General features: G+C 48.2%; 1 protein-coding gene across 1 annotated transcript in view; it reads right to left on the bottom strand.

Moving 5' to 3' along the window:
* RAB7A (RAB7A, member RAS oncogene family) overlaps positions 1 to 14,060 on the bottom strand; it is a 147,323-nt gene that overhangs the window by 4,505 nt on the left and 128,758 nt on the right. The window contains exon 5 of the mRNA XM_086939301.1: positions 5,742 to 5,870. Within this exon, the coding sequence (XP_086795427.1) occupies positions 5,742 to 5,870 (129 nt within the window). The remainder of the gene's footprint in view (positions 1 to 5,741; positions 5,871 to 14,060) is intronic.

Below are 14,060 nucleotides of genomic sequence, written 5' to 3'. Positions count from 1 at the left end.
ATGGTCAACCCTAAGTCGTGCAACGTTTGAATTGTTTGATGTGTGTGTTGGACACACTGATTGAATGACTTGGCTTTTATAAGCCAGTCGTCTAGATAAGGGAAGACATGTATTTGTTGCCTTCTGGGGTGTGCTGCTACCACTGCTAGGCACTTTGTGAATACTCGTGGTGCCGTTGTCACTCCGAATGGAAGGACTTTGAACTGATAATGTTGTTCATCCAGTACAAACCTAAGATACTTTCTGTGAGCAGGATGTATAGGAATGTGGAAGTAGGCGTCCTTTAGGTCTAGTGTTGTAAGGAAATCGCCTTGTTGCAGCAGTGGGAGCACTTGTTGTAAAGTGATCATATGAAAATTATCTGATTGTATGTAATAATTGAGGGGCCCGAGGTCGAGAATTGGTCGTAGTGTCCTGTCCTTATTGGGAATTAGAAAATACAGCGAGTAAACCCCTGTTCCTTGTTCTTGTAAAGGAACTATTTGTATTGTGTCTTTGTAGAAGTGACAGAATTTCTTGATTGAGGAAAGTAAGGTGTTCTTTAGACTTTGGACGCTGCTTGGGTGGTATGTGAGGAGGGGTTGCTGTAAGTTCCAGGCAGTAGCCATACTGGATAATCTGTCTTACCCACTTGTCTGTTGTGATGGAGTTCCAGACAGGCAGGAATTGCATTAATCTGCCCCCCACAGGTGTGGAATGCTGTTGGGGGAGCAGAGGGAAGTCACTGTTTTGTAGCGGAAGAGGTTCGATTACTGTTTTTACCTCGACCTCTTCCCTTGTTATTCCCTCTATATCCTCCTCTAAAATAACCCTTGTTAAACTATGATTGTGTGTTGGATTTGAAAGATGTTGTACTGTCTGTATCTGTTTGTTTGGAGCCCCCTCTGTAGAAGGAGCGATGAAAGGAACCTCTAGTTTGTGTGGACTGTAAAGCTCCCATAGATTTAGCAGTGTCTGTATCCTTCATTTTTTTTCCAGAGCTGTGTCGTGTCTACCTCTGGTCCAAACAATTGGTTTTGATTGAATGGTTGATTTAACCCTTTCGATGCTATTGACGGAACGGTTCCGTCATGAGCGTCAGTTGGCCTGTGCTCATGACGGAACCGTTCCGTCATGAGCCCGTTGGCTCATTAGAACCTTCAGCACAGCGCGAGAATTCGCGCCGCGCTGAAGGTGTTAAAATAGTAGTTTGGTCTTCTTGTTTAAATCCTGAAATGCGTAGCCACGCATGTCTAAGTACTATACTGGTATTTACAGCTCTATATGCAGTATCTGCAACATCTAGAGCGCACTTGATAGAGGCATTAGAAAGGAGTTACCCTTCTTGTATAAGATCATTCGCTTGTGCCTTATATTGGTCATGTAGATCTAGCAGTTTTCCTAGCTGGTCATTATGAGCCCTATCATATCTGGAAAGGAGGGCTTGTGTATTAGCTATGCGCCATATGTTGGTAGCTTGTGTGGCTATTCTTTTGCCTGAGGCATCTATGACCTTGGATTCTTTATCAGGTGGAGGTGCCTCACCTGAAGTTTGTCCTTAACCTAGCATTGGAGACTACTAGGGAATCTAATGGTAGATGGCCTTTAATGTAGGATGGATCTGCAGGTGCAGGCCTATATTTCTCAATCCTAGGGTTTAAAATCCTAGTACGTACATGGTCTTTAAACATTTCTGGGGCGTGTTTGATGACCCCTTTAATCATAGGGAGAATTTGAACAGATCTGATTGTTCAAATGTATCCAATAGGAAATCTTCCTCTGTCTCGTCAGAGTGCATGGTGACCCCGTGGTAATTGGCAGCTCTGTTTGATAGGTGCCCAAATCCAATGTTATCTTCTGTGGGAGAAGGCTTTGATGGGTATGACTGTGGGTCAGGAATGTCTGGTATATCCTGTGTGTTTGGCTACTCCCAGACTGTCACCTGTAGTATATGGGAAAGGCTCATCTGGGTCTATCCCTCCTCCTAAACTATACTCATCATTTTGAGGTGAGTGTGGTGATAAAAGAGGAGAATGTGAAGGAGAAATCTGTGGTGAATTGTTAAGAGGACCAGGAGATGAAGGAGAAGGAAGTATAGATTAAGAAGGGTGCATAGGGGATGTGGCAGAGTCCTTCTTGGCAGGAACAACAGGAGTGGATGGTTCATCAGCCTTCCTCTTCTTATGTGGTAACCTTTGTCGGCGTCGATTTTTTTGGGACCGGACGAGGTTGCTGTTTGTCTTTAGCCTTAGGAGGTGTTACAATGTCCTTTGGCGTAGTTTTCGGCACCGAGGGTGTTTTCGGTGTCGTAGGCTCTTTCGAGGGCTTGGGCGCATAAGAATCAGGCCTTTTTGGTTTCGGCACCGAAGAGGATGTCTTCGGAATGGAAGCTGGTCTCGTCGGCTTTGAGGTGTCGGACGCTGGCTTCGTACCCTTGTCTTTAGATGGTTTCAGAGCCAAGACTTTTCAGTTTCGGTGCCGAGGGAGCTGGTGGTATCGGCACATGCAGTTTGCTTGGTACCGGAAGGCTTAGTTATCTTCTTCGGAGCCGTGCTCGATGGCGGGGCTGTCAAAGTGGTTTTTCAGTCGCGACTGGGCCCCGGAGGCGGAGTGTTGACCTTTGCCTTCGATCTGGGTGCGGAGTGTGGTGCAGGGGCAGTAGTACTCACGCGCTGACCCGATGGTATGGAGTCATCTGAGTCGTCTGCCTCTAATACGATCTGGAGATCATCTGAATCTTCTTCGGGAACGAGCGGAACATCGTCGAAGATATCCACCGGTTCCGGAGCTGATCTTTGCATGTCGTGTCGACTGGCCCTCTGATCCATGATGGTTTTTATGGATAGAAAGGACGCGCAGGCTGTACACCTGGATTAGTCGTGTTCTCGCGATAAGCACTGGTTGCAGAGCTCGTGGTGGTCACTGTGTGGAAACTTTGCTCTACACTTGGAGCATTTCTTAAATTGTATCCTTTCCATGAGGTGTAGGCCTCACGGCGTGGATAGGCCCAACTGCCCGCGTCGACGACCGGAATCGAGCTGATGGAATCGAAACGATGTTAGTCAGTATCTAAGTTAAGTTTGATGAGTTTTAAGAAGTTTTTTGTGCTTCGAAGTGCTTGAAAAGTCTTTCTAGCCGGAGCGGAAAACTTTCATCCGAATCCAGTGGCAGAAAAAAAAAATCTAAGGATGGAGCCGATGCCCATGCGCACTATCGTCCAAGGGAGGAGTCACCTATCTCGTGACTACAAAAGACTTCTTCCAAGTGGACAACAACATGCAATCATACGAGCCCAACACCAGGTGGCGATCTAATGCATAGTGTAGTATCTGCAGTTCATATGCCTCGAACCTGTAGTTTTAGGGAGCTAACTTTCCTACCAGCACAGTCTGTTTCATAGATGTGGATGACAATTAAACTAGCAAGCAATAAAACGCGGTGGACCGTTTTCTGGGCAAAAGTGGACGATACTGCATTCTGTAGCTTTCACAGACTAATTGTGGTTTTCCAGGTTTAAGAAGCGCCTGATGCAATGCTTTTTAGTCCCTTCTCTGAATTTCTCCCGATTCATTCAGCTGGGGCACCCAGTTTAGAATAGTGTAATAAGTTATGAATGGAGGAAATGTGTCAATTCAGTTCCCTCTATACCTTATTTTCAATCTGCCTAATATTTAGAATAGCCTTTTAACACAAGGCTGAACACAAAGGTTCATAGAATGAAATACAGAAATAGTAAAATGCTGACTTTGCCTGTCTGCAGGAGAAGCTTTTTCTTAAGAATGATCCCACAGATAAAACTTGAAGACTTTCCCTATGCAGTAGATAATAACTTGCCCTTCACACAAGTCAACCAGAAGTTTGACAGTGATAGCAAGTTCCATATAATTAGAGCAGTATAGTGGCACAGAGATCTAACTCCAGCCTTTGGGTTTTTTTTTTTTTTTTTTTGATCGAGGCTTACCGGGCACAGATGGACATGGGGCTGGAAGTACCAGAAGCCTACGGTAAGAACTACACTATTTACACTCATCTGTCTGCTTTTCACAGCAGTACAGATTCTGCTTCTATAGAGAAGCGCTGTCTGCATGATGCCGGTGTGGCTAGAGATGAAAGCAATGTTAGATTACTACGAAATGTACGCCTAGCATTATAAATGCTCAAAGTCACAACCTAGGCAGAAGCAACATTTTCGGAAATGTTTTAAGGGTTTGTATTTCAATGAAATATGAAATACTACAACATAGCAACACTGCAGCATAAACCATAACTTGGCTGCCTAGTGAAAAAGACAGAAAACCAGAAGAAAATTAGGGAAATCCATCAACATAGGCAGCACTGTAAACTAGGCTGAAATTGTACACAGATGTTTCAAGGAGCTATAAGCCTAATTCTGCCAGCAATCTTTGGGTTGGCAGTTGCCTCAGTACTTTTCAAAAAGGTTATTAAAAGGCAAATATTTGTTCTATCACTAATGTAGACCTGGGAGAATAATTTAGGATTTCAATGAAGATACCTAGGCTGCAGAAGTTAAAGCAGTAAGTAAAAAATATTTCTGCATCAAGTGATCTTCGAAGAGTCTCATAAATGTTAGAATGGAGTGGGACGCTCATCGCCAATCAATAAGCAGCATCTATAAAAGGATTGTAAAATAACACTTCGTGCCATCTGCATCTGGTAAATGTATTCAAAAAGGTTCTTGAAAGCAGCCTAACTATGGTGTCTGCTCTAGGGTCTGAACATGAAAACAGTTTGCTCCGGTTTATCATCCCAACTGCAGTAGCTGCAAAAATGAATACAGCAGACAATCCACTAGAACCGGTCCTCGGAAGCTGGTTTCCGGTCCAGGGAAGACATGGCTTGGCAGTTCGGCTGGACTGTTCCCATGAGGCACAGGGTCAGACTGATTTGCATATAGCCATGTCTGAACTGGGGTGGCAGAGTGGGCTAAAGAACGGTGATGGATTAAACCCAGATCTTTTGACTGGGTGGGAGTGTTTGATTGATCCGCCACGGAGCTCTGAGGTGCCTGCCCCCCCCCATCCACTATCACTTACAGAGATGCATCAGGGTTCCATCCTGTCCCATCATCTTCACCTTCTACTTGGAGCAAGTTAGGGCTCTATTCACCACCAACAACATAAAAAGTAATCTATAAACAAGTCTACTTAGAAGTTACTTTCGGTTCAGACATTTAACGACTCAAGCACTGCCTGCACCTCATCCAGACCTTGATCTCCAGCACCCACAAGGAGCTCAACCACACCAATCCAGCAGTTTTGTACTTGCCAATACATCAAATGCAGTAATACTACACTTCTGAACCTAGCTACTTCCCAAATCACTTGTTGGCAGTATATTTGCCATTGACACGGTACAGGGCTTTAATGCCTTCTTGCTAAGTTAATACTAAAGAATACCATATACCTACATCCAATAAGAAAGAACATAACAAAAATCAGACTCTAGAGTATAGCTGGTATTAAGAGATCTTTGGTACTCGAAGACTGGAGAGTGTGTTTAAGAAGTTGTATCTTTAAGGCATAAATGTGATTTTTCTTTTAAGTCAGAAATTTAGCCTCAGCTCCAAAGTGTTCTGTGTGCTTGGCACAGCTAAGGAACATTGAAATACATTTTACAAAAATAGAATGTTCTACAATACATTAACTTTCACAAGGAAGGCATGGTCCCTTTCTTTTCAAGCAAGAACATATCTGTTACCCTTGCAACACGCCTACTGCCCCCAGATGAATTGAACATCTTACCTGTTTAAGTGCATTTCGTGCAATGGTTTGAAAAGCCTGCTCAACATTAATTGCTTCCTTGGCACTGGTTTCAAAATAGGGGATGTTATTTTTGCTATAGCACCATGCCTGTGCCCGTTTTGTAGTAACCTGGAGAAGGAAAACATTTGAGTATTTTTGATCAATGCTTACAATCCAGATGTTCAGGCCACTAGATTGAGATTTACATTTTTATAACAGTTTGGAAAAAGGAGCACCGCCACATTCCTCATCGGTCATCAAATGCATCCAGGAAATGGGCCCTCCCCCCGGCATTTCTAAATCAATATTTCAATCTTGCTAATAATCTGATGATCGGTCAATAAATGTAATGAAGGTGAAGGAATTCCAAATAAACTACTGCCAAGTGATTAGAAGACTTACAACCATACATAAAAGATACACATTAACAGCATTATGATCTGTCTAAATGGGCAATCTAAACCCAAAACAAGAGGAAATTCTCTGCTTCATTCGACCAGCTAGCTTTGGCAGAAAAAAATATTACTTGTTGTAAAATGTCCTGGAAGCGGCCTTTGCATGCATCAAGCAGGATAAAGATTTACTCATTTCTCTTTTCTCCATCTCGGGTACCTTGACATTAGGAAAACACAGCAAAACCCCAACCACATTGTGAAAGTATCAAGCATGATCGGGACTAGGATTATAGCCTACATGGTATTACCAATTTAGTAGCCAATGGCTAATCTTGCCACATACCGGAGAACCTTTCCATAACCTTTCCATAGCAGTTTAAAATTGCTTTTGTACACTGGTAATGGATATGGTTCACACAGTACCTCCCAAATGCCCCTCCGTCCCTTCACCTTCCTTCTGTGACTTTCAAAGCTCCCTTAAAACTGAAAAAATGGCCATCTGTGTGTTGTTTTGGGACAATGGGACCATCTGTACGCCATTGATACTGGGATTGAGTAATCAGCGCCTTGAGACCCTCGCGGGTGAGCAGCCGCGTTCTATAAACTGATTGATTGAAAGACTTACTGCAACTAAGTAACAGAGTTGCCATGATACCAACTTTGCCCATAGGCTGAGACTGCAGAAAAAGGCAGGATGTAATAGTAGGATGGCAGAATTTAAGAATGCGAAAGGGAGTAGAAAGGCAGCATTGGGTCGCCGGGGACTAGGCAAAAATTCCACAGAAGTTCTTTGGTAAAATCGACACTGCTGTGGGAAGAAGCCTCAGGCGCACAGAATTGCAAATGCTACTTACCAGTATGCATCTGTTCTTGGCATGTAGGGCTGCTGACATTCATATCTGTGCATAGTCCGCCACCTAGTGTTGGGTCCGGATGATTGCACATTGTTGTCCTGGAAGAGTCTTCGAAGTATCACGAGATAGGTGGCTCCTCCCCTGGACTACAGTGCGCATGGGCATCGCCTCCATCCCCAGATTGTTTTTAGCCATAGGCAGAGATGGAGTGAAGAAGTGAGTGATGACCATGCTATGAGCATATGTTTGTATATAAATACATACTGCAGCTGCTACAGGCGCCGGGGAGGAGGGTGGGCGATATGAATGTCAGCAGCCCTACATGCCAAGAACAGATGCATACTGGTAAGTAGCATTTGCAGTTCGAGGCATGTGGGCTGCTGAATTCATATCTGTGCATAGAATACATAGCAGTCCCTCCATTAGCGGCGGCCGCCCGTGCCAGCTGCAGCAGTCTGAAAAAGCGTTTTTAGAACAGCCTGACCAACAGCTGCCTGTTGTTTTGAGTGCACGTCTACACAGTAGTGCTTAGTGAAAGTATGAGTGGTAGACCATGTGGCTGCTCTACAGATGTCTTCTAAGGGAATGTTACCTAAGAATGCCATAGAGGCCCCCAACTTCCTAGTGGAGTGGGCCCTCGGTGGTATAGTGAGAGTGCGCTTTGCTTTAGCGTAGCAGATCTGAATGCACTTTACTATCCATCTAGCTATTCCTGCTTTGGAGATTGCATTTCCCTTGTGTTGAGTGGCAAAAGCAACAAAAAGTTGTTTGGTTTTGCGGAAATCTTTTGTCCTGTCCACATAATACATCAAGGCCCTCTTCACATCAAGAGTGTGGAGCATCCGCTCCGCCAGCGTCTCTGGGTTTTGGAAGAACACCGGCAATTCAATAGTTTGGTTTATGTGAAACTGTGAGACCACTTTGGGCAAGAATTTAGGGTTAGTGCGGAGCACCACCCTGTTGGCATGTACCTGGAAGAAAGGTTCTTGGATGGTGAGCGCCTGCAGTTCGCTAACCCTCCGTAGCGATGTGATTGCTACTAAGAAAGCCACCTTCCAGGTCAGAAACTGCAGTTCGCAAGAGTGTAGTGGCTCAAAGGGGGGACCCATCAGCCTTGTAAGAACCACATTGAGGTTCCATTCCGGAGCTGGTGGAGTCCTTGGTGGAATGACTCTTTTGAGTCCTTCCAGAAAAGCCTTGATAGCAGGGACCTTAAAGAGTGACAGGTGTTGCCTATTTTGGAGGTATGCTGCCATAGCCGACAGGTGAATGCGGATGGAAGAGTAGGCAAGATTACACCGATACAGGTGAAAGAGGTAGCATATGATGTTTTGAATGGAAGCGTCTAGCGGGTCAATGCTGTGCTCCACGCAGTAGACGACAAACCTCTTCCATTTAGCCGCATAACAAGCTCTAGTAGTGGGCTTTCTCGCCTCCCGAATGATGTCCATGCAGTCGGGAGGAAGATTGAGGTAGCCAAACTCTAGGACTTCAGGAGCCAGATCGCCAGGTTGAGCTGTTGCGGATCTGGGTGCTGAATGTCGCCATGGCTCTGCGTCAAAAGGCTGGGAGTGAGATGAAGCCGTTGATGCGGTACCACGGAGAGTTCCAGAAACGTGGTGTACCATGGTTGGCGAGCCCACGTTGGAGCAACCAGGATGAGCGTCATCGAGTGTTGCCTGAGCTTGCGTGCCACCAGCGGTATCAGAGGTGCTGGGGGAAAAGCGTACGCAAATCTGCCTGACCAGTTCATCCACATCGCATTACCCTGTGATTGGGGGTGTGGGAACCTGGCGGCGAAGCTTTGGCATTTTGCGTTCTCCTTTGTGGCGAACAGGTCTATCTCTGGATGACCCCACCTTTGGAAGTACGGTTGGAGTACTGATGGATGTAACTCCCACTCGTGCATCTGATGGCTGTGTCTGCTGAGCAGATCCGCCATCTGGTTGTCCTTGCCTGGGAGATGTTCTGCCATGAGGAAGATGTTCCTCTGAATGGCCCACTTCCACATGCTCTGAGCCAGATGAGACAGCTGTGGAGAGTGTGTTCCCCCTTGCTTCTGGATGTAGTACATGGCCGTCATGTTGTCCGTCCGGATCAACACGACCTTGTTGCACAGATGTACTTTGAACGCCTTTAAGGCCATGAAGATTGCCATCAGTTCCAACACATTGATGTGCATCTTCCTTTGCTGAAGTGTCCATAGTCCCTGCACTGTGTAATGGAGTACATGCGCTCCCCATCCCTGGAGAGAGGCGTCCGTTGTCAGGATGATCTGTGGGACAGGCTCTTGGAATGGTCGGCCCTTGCAAAGGTTTTGTGGATTCCACCAATGCAGAGAGTTGTACGCCCGACCGCTCACCAACACTAGGTCTGTCAGTTGCCCATGAGCCTGAGTCCACTGACGTGCCAGGCACTCCTGAAGCGGACGCATATGTAGTCTCGCGTGCGGGACAATGGAGATGCAGGAGGCCATCATGCCTATCAACTGCATGAACACCCTCGCTGGAAGCGAGGTCTGGGGTCTGAATCGTTGGATCAGCGCCTGGATACCGGCGATTCTCACTGAACTCGGCTGCGCAGTGGCCGCCAGAGTGTTGATCGTCGCGCCCAGATACTGTCGCACGTGGGCGGGCTGGAGATGGGACTTTGGGTAGTTCAGAGAGAATCCCAGATCGTGCAGGAGGTGAATGGTGCGTGACACGTGGTCTACGCACTGCTGTTCCGTCTTTGCCTGAATAAGCCAGTCGTCTAGGTATGGAAAGACATGGACGTGCTGGCGACGGAGATGCGCTGCTACAGTCGCTAGGCATTTGGTGAAAACTCTTGGTGCCGTGGTGACCCCGAACGGCAGGACTCTGAACTGGTAATGCTGGTCTAAGATCTTGAATCTGAGATACTTTGTGTGAAGGATGCAGGGGAATATGGAAATAGGCATCCTTCAGATCCAGCGTTGCTAGGAAGTCCCCCCGTTGAAGCAGGGGAAGCACCTGCTGCAATGTGAGCATATGGAAGTGCTCTGAGTTGATGTACCAGTTCAGGGGCCTGAGGTCCAGGATCGGCCTGAGTGATCCGTCCTTTTTGGGGATTAGAAAATACAGGGAGTAAACCCCTGTTCCCCGTTCTTGCAATGGAACGAGCTCTATCGCCCCTTTTTGCAGCATGATTAGTACTTCTTGCTGCAACAAGGTCAAGTGCTCGTCGGACATAGCACGGCCTCTTGGCGGTATGTCCGGTGGAATGGACGTAAGTTCTAGACAGTACCCGTACTGGATAAGAGACCTCACCCACCTGTCCGTGGTGATGGACCTCCACGCCGGCAGGAACTGCTGTAGTCTCCCCCCGACAGGTGTTGTGTGATCGGGGGGAAGTGACAAGACGTCACTGCTTGTTGGAGGCGGTGGACCTGGAGGCATTGTTTCCACGTCCTCTGCCTTTGATATTATTGCCTCTGTAGCCACCCCTGCCCTTGTTGTTGTTATACGAGGACTGGGTGTTACCCTTGTAGTATTGCGTGGGCTGGGATGCCTGGCCTCTTGAGGTGCCTCTTGAATTGGAGCGGCGAAAGGAACCACCCCGAAACTGCTGACTTTGTAAAGCCCCCATAGACTTGGCAGTTTCGGTATCTTTCTTCATTTTTTCTAGGGAGGCATCCACCTCAGGGCCGAACAGATGGTCAGGATTCACCGTTTGACCCAGTAATGTGGTTTGTATGTCGGGCTTGAACCCAGAAATTCGAAGCCAGGCATGGCGTCTAAGTAACACGCTTGTATTGATAGCCCTGGAGGCAGTGTCTGCTACATCTAGGGCACATTTGATGGATGCATTAGTAATGAGTTTACCCTCCTGAATGAGCATCTCCCCCGCCTCCTTGTATTGGTCAGGCAAGTGTTGTAGGATGGCCTCTAATGTGTCATAATGGGCCCTATCATAACGTGCAAGCAGGGCTTGGGTGTTAGAGATCCTCCAGATGTTCGCTGCCTGTGCAGCAATGCGTTTGCCTGATGCCTCAAAGATTTTTGACTCTTTGTCTGGGGGAGGAGCATCACCAGTAGTCTGCGAATTCGCCCTCTTTCGAGCGTTGGACACCACCAGGGAGTCCAATGGCAAATGTCCCTTAATATACGTGGGATCCGTGGGCGCCGCCTTATACTTCCTGTCGATGCGAGGATTGACCACCCGCGCCCGGGTGGGCTCCTTGAACACCTCCTGTGCATGCTTCAGCACCCCTTTGAGCATAGGTAGCGTCTTGACTTGCTTTTCGGCTACCGAGAAGGTGTCGACTAAGAAGTCCGCATCCACAGGGTCTGAGTGCAGTTCGACGTCATGGTTCGCTGCAGCTCTCTCTATTAATGCATTAAACGCCGCCGAGTCCTCCGTCGGGGACGTCTTCGCGGCGAAAAGTTGAGTGTCCTGGCCTGACTGCAGGTCGTCCGTGTCGCCTCCTGCCGTCCAGGGCACCTGCTCCTCTTCCGGATCCGAGTACGCAGGATAGTTGTACTCGTCGTCCCCCTCGTGCACATCAGGCACTGGGGAATGGGCCGGCGAGCGTTCCATGGCTTGTGGAGACAGAGGTTCCATCAGAGCCGAAGAGTCCGCAGAGTACTTTTTGCTCTAAAGTGGAATCCTAAAAGGTTCCAATGGCGGCTCCGACGTAATCTTTCGTTTGAGGAGCGACAATTTTCCGGTGTTGGCGTCGATGGTCACCTCTCGACGTTCCTCCACCGCGAGCGGTTGGAGCCGAAGCTTCGACACCACCAAGGCAGCTTTCGGCGTCAATACTTCCTGAGAATGTCCGCCCTGCTTAGGCGCGAAGGCCTTCGGCGCCGACTTGGGAGGAAGGGTAAAACGGATGGGCGTTTGTTCCTTGGCAGGCTTCGGCGTGGGCCTAGGCACGACAGTGTCCTGGCTGGGAACCACAGTGGACTGTTGGATCCGCTTCAAGGATTCTCCCACCTTCTTTGTAAGGGATGCCGAGGGCTGAACCGTCTCGAGCGACTCTTCGTCTCCGAGAGCCCGGTCGCCGGCAGGCCTCTTCTTCGGTGCCGACGCCCCTTGGCCTGTCGCACCGTCGGCGTGACGCTTCTTCGAAGCCGTCTTCGGGTCCGCGACCCCTTTCGGTGCCGACGCAGCCGCGTCGGAAGTCTTCACCTTCGGTGCCGACCCAGAGGACTTCGGGTCGGCCATTTTGGCGCGGCTCTTGTGGTCGGCCATCTTGGCGTGGCTCTTCGAGTCGGCCATTTTGGGTTTCGTGGAAGTTGACGCCTCCAGAACCTTCTTCACCAACGCCAGTTTCGGTTTCGGTTTCGCATCCGAGGGTGCGGGACCGGTTGGCTTCACTTTCGGTTTCTTGCTAGAAATGTCCGTGACCGGGCCCGGAGGCGGGGACGTAGGACTTATAGTAAGATCTCGGGTAAGGCCCGAAGGCGATCCCTCGACCTGGGCCGTATGACGGGGGGAAACCCCGGAGTCCGGTTGGGGATGCTCTTCCTCTGAGCTATCTCCCATCGTGGCACAAATCAGTTCGTCGTCCCCTACCTCACCGGAGACTTCGTCGCAGGCCTCCTCGTCCGCGTCGTAGGTCTCTTCCTCGGACGCGGGGCCAGAGTCCGACTCTTGTACGTCGTCCTCCTCCTCGATCGATTCCTGAAAGATGTCATCAGGTGGGGGTGCCGAAGCCGACAACTGTGCCTGGAGTCGATTAGCCCGGCGAATCTTCAAAGTTTTCTTACTCCTAAACTTTGAACACGCCATGCAGGTGTCTTCACGGTGATCCGGTGACAAGCATGTGTTGCACACGGGGTGCACGTCGAGGTGCGAATATTTCGAGTGACATAGCGGACACTTCTTGAATGGAGTCCGCTCCATAGCAAATGCGGTAGTGTAGGCCCGTCCGCGTCGAAGCACGTGGAAGGGCAGTAGGAGATTGGAGCTGAGAGTCAGTAAGAGAACCCGAACGCAACTATACCGACGCCCAGCCTAAAGACCTTTTGGTCTCAAGTTAAATCGAACAACTATCGGTTCCGAAGGAGGGAACCGAAAACACATCCGAACCCTATGGCGGAAAAAAACAATCTGGGGATGGAGGCGATGCCCATGCGCACTGTAGTCCAGGGGAGGAGCCACCTATCTCGTGATACTTCGAAGACTCTTCCAGGACAACAATGTGCAATCATCCGGACCCAACACTAGGTGGCGGACTATGCACAGATATGAATTCAGCAGCCCACATGCCTCGAACCAAAAGAATTAGGTAGGTAGCTCACATACCCACTCATCTACCTCCAAGAAAAAACACCATGAGAATGCCACATCTTAGTTTTGAAGGGGTGTTCCAACAACAGATGCCGGCTACACCATGTACCATAGTAATGGGTGAAACAAGATGTTATACATTGTGGCTCCGATGGATTTAAGAGCTGCTCTGCTGCAATAACGGCCTGTGAAGGTCATACATAGAAGGTATGTGCCACACCCAAATTGGACAGGATCTGCGAAGCAGAGAAGGAATGGGGACTGAAGAAAGTCATTAAGCTAAAGTGGACATGTGTATGGGGAACCCCCCCCATCATAAATCATAAAGAGGGAGGAAATAAAGAATGTAATTAAACCCCAAAGAGGCAAAGCGCCAGGTGTCTTCAGTGGAGAATTTTACAAGAGGTACAACACAAAGCTTAGAACCAGTCTAGAAAAGGTATTTTTTTTAAATGTATGTAGACAAGCAGGATAACACCCATTATGGAGCATGCTACTATAGTGATAATCACTAAACTGGGTAAGGGCCATACAAACTGTTCAGCATATAGGCCAATTCAACTGCTTAGATTTCAAGACCTATATGAAGGTTGTACCCATAAGATTGACAGCACTTTGTACAGCTGTTGTATAATACCCCATTGGCTCAGCTGAGAGTGAACAGAGTGATTTCAGATACATTCACCATCCAAAGAGGCACCAGGCAATTTCCCTGCTCCTTCTCGGTCTCAGCAAGTTCGTTTTGACTGATGGATTAAAAGGGGACGCTCTCACTTCGTTGGCTGGTGGGAAGTTCTAAAACGCTGCCCTAATTC

Source organism: Lissotriton vulgaris, chromosome 9 (genome assembly GCF_964263255.1).
Source record: "Lissotriton vulgaris chromosome 9, aLisVul1.2, whole genome shotgun sequence".
NCBI lineage: Eukaryota > Metazoa > Chordata > Amphibia > Caudata > Salamandridae > Lissotriton > Lissotriton vulgaris.
This window is presented reverse-complemented; position numbering and strand designations above follow the sequence as displayed.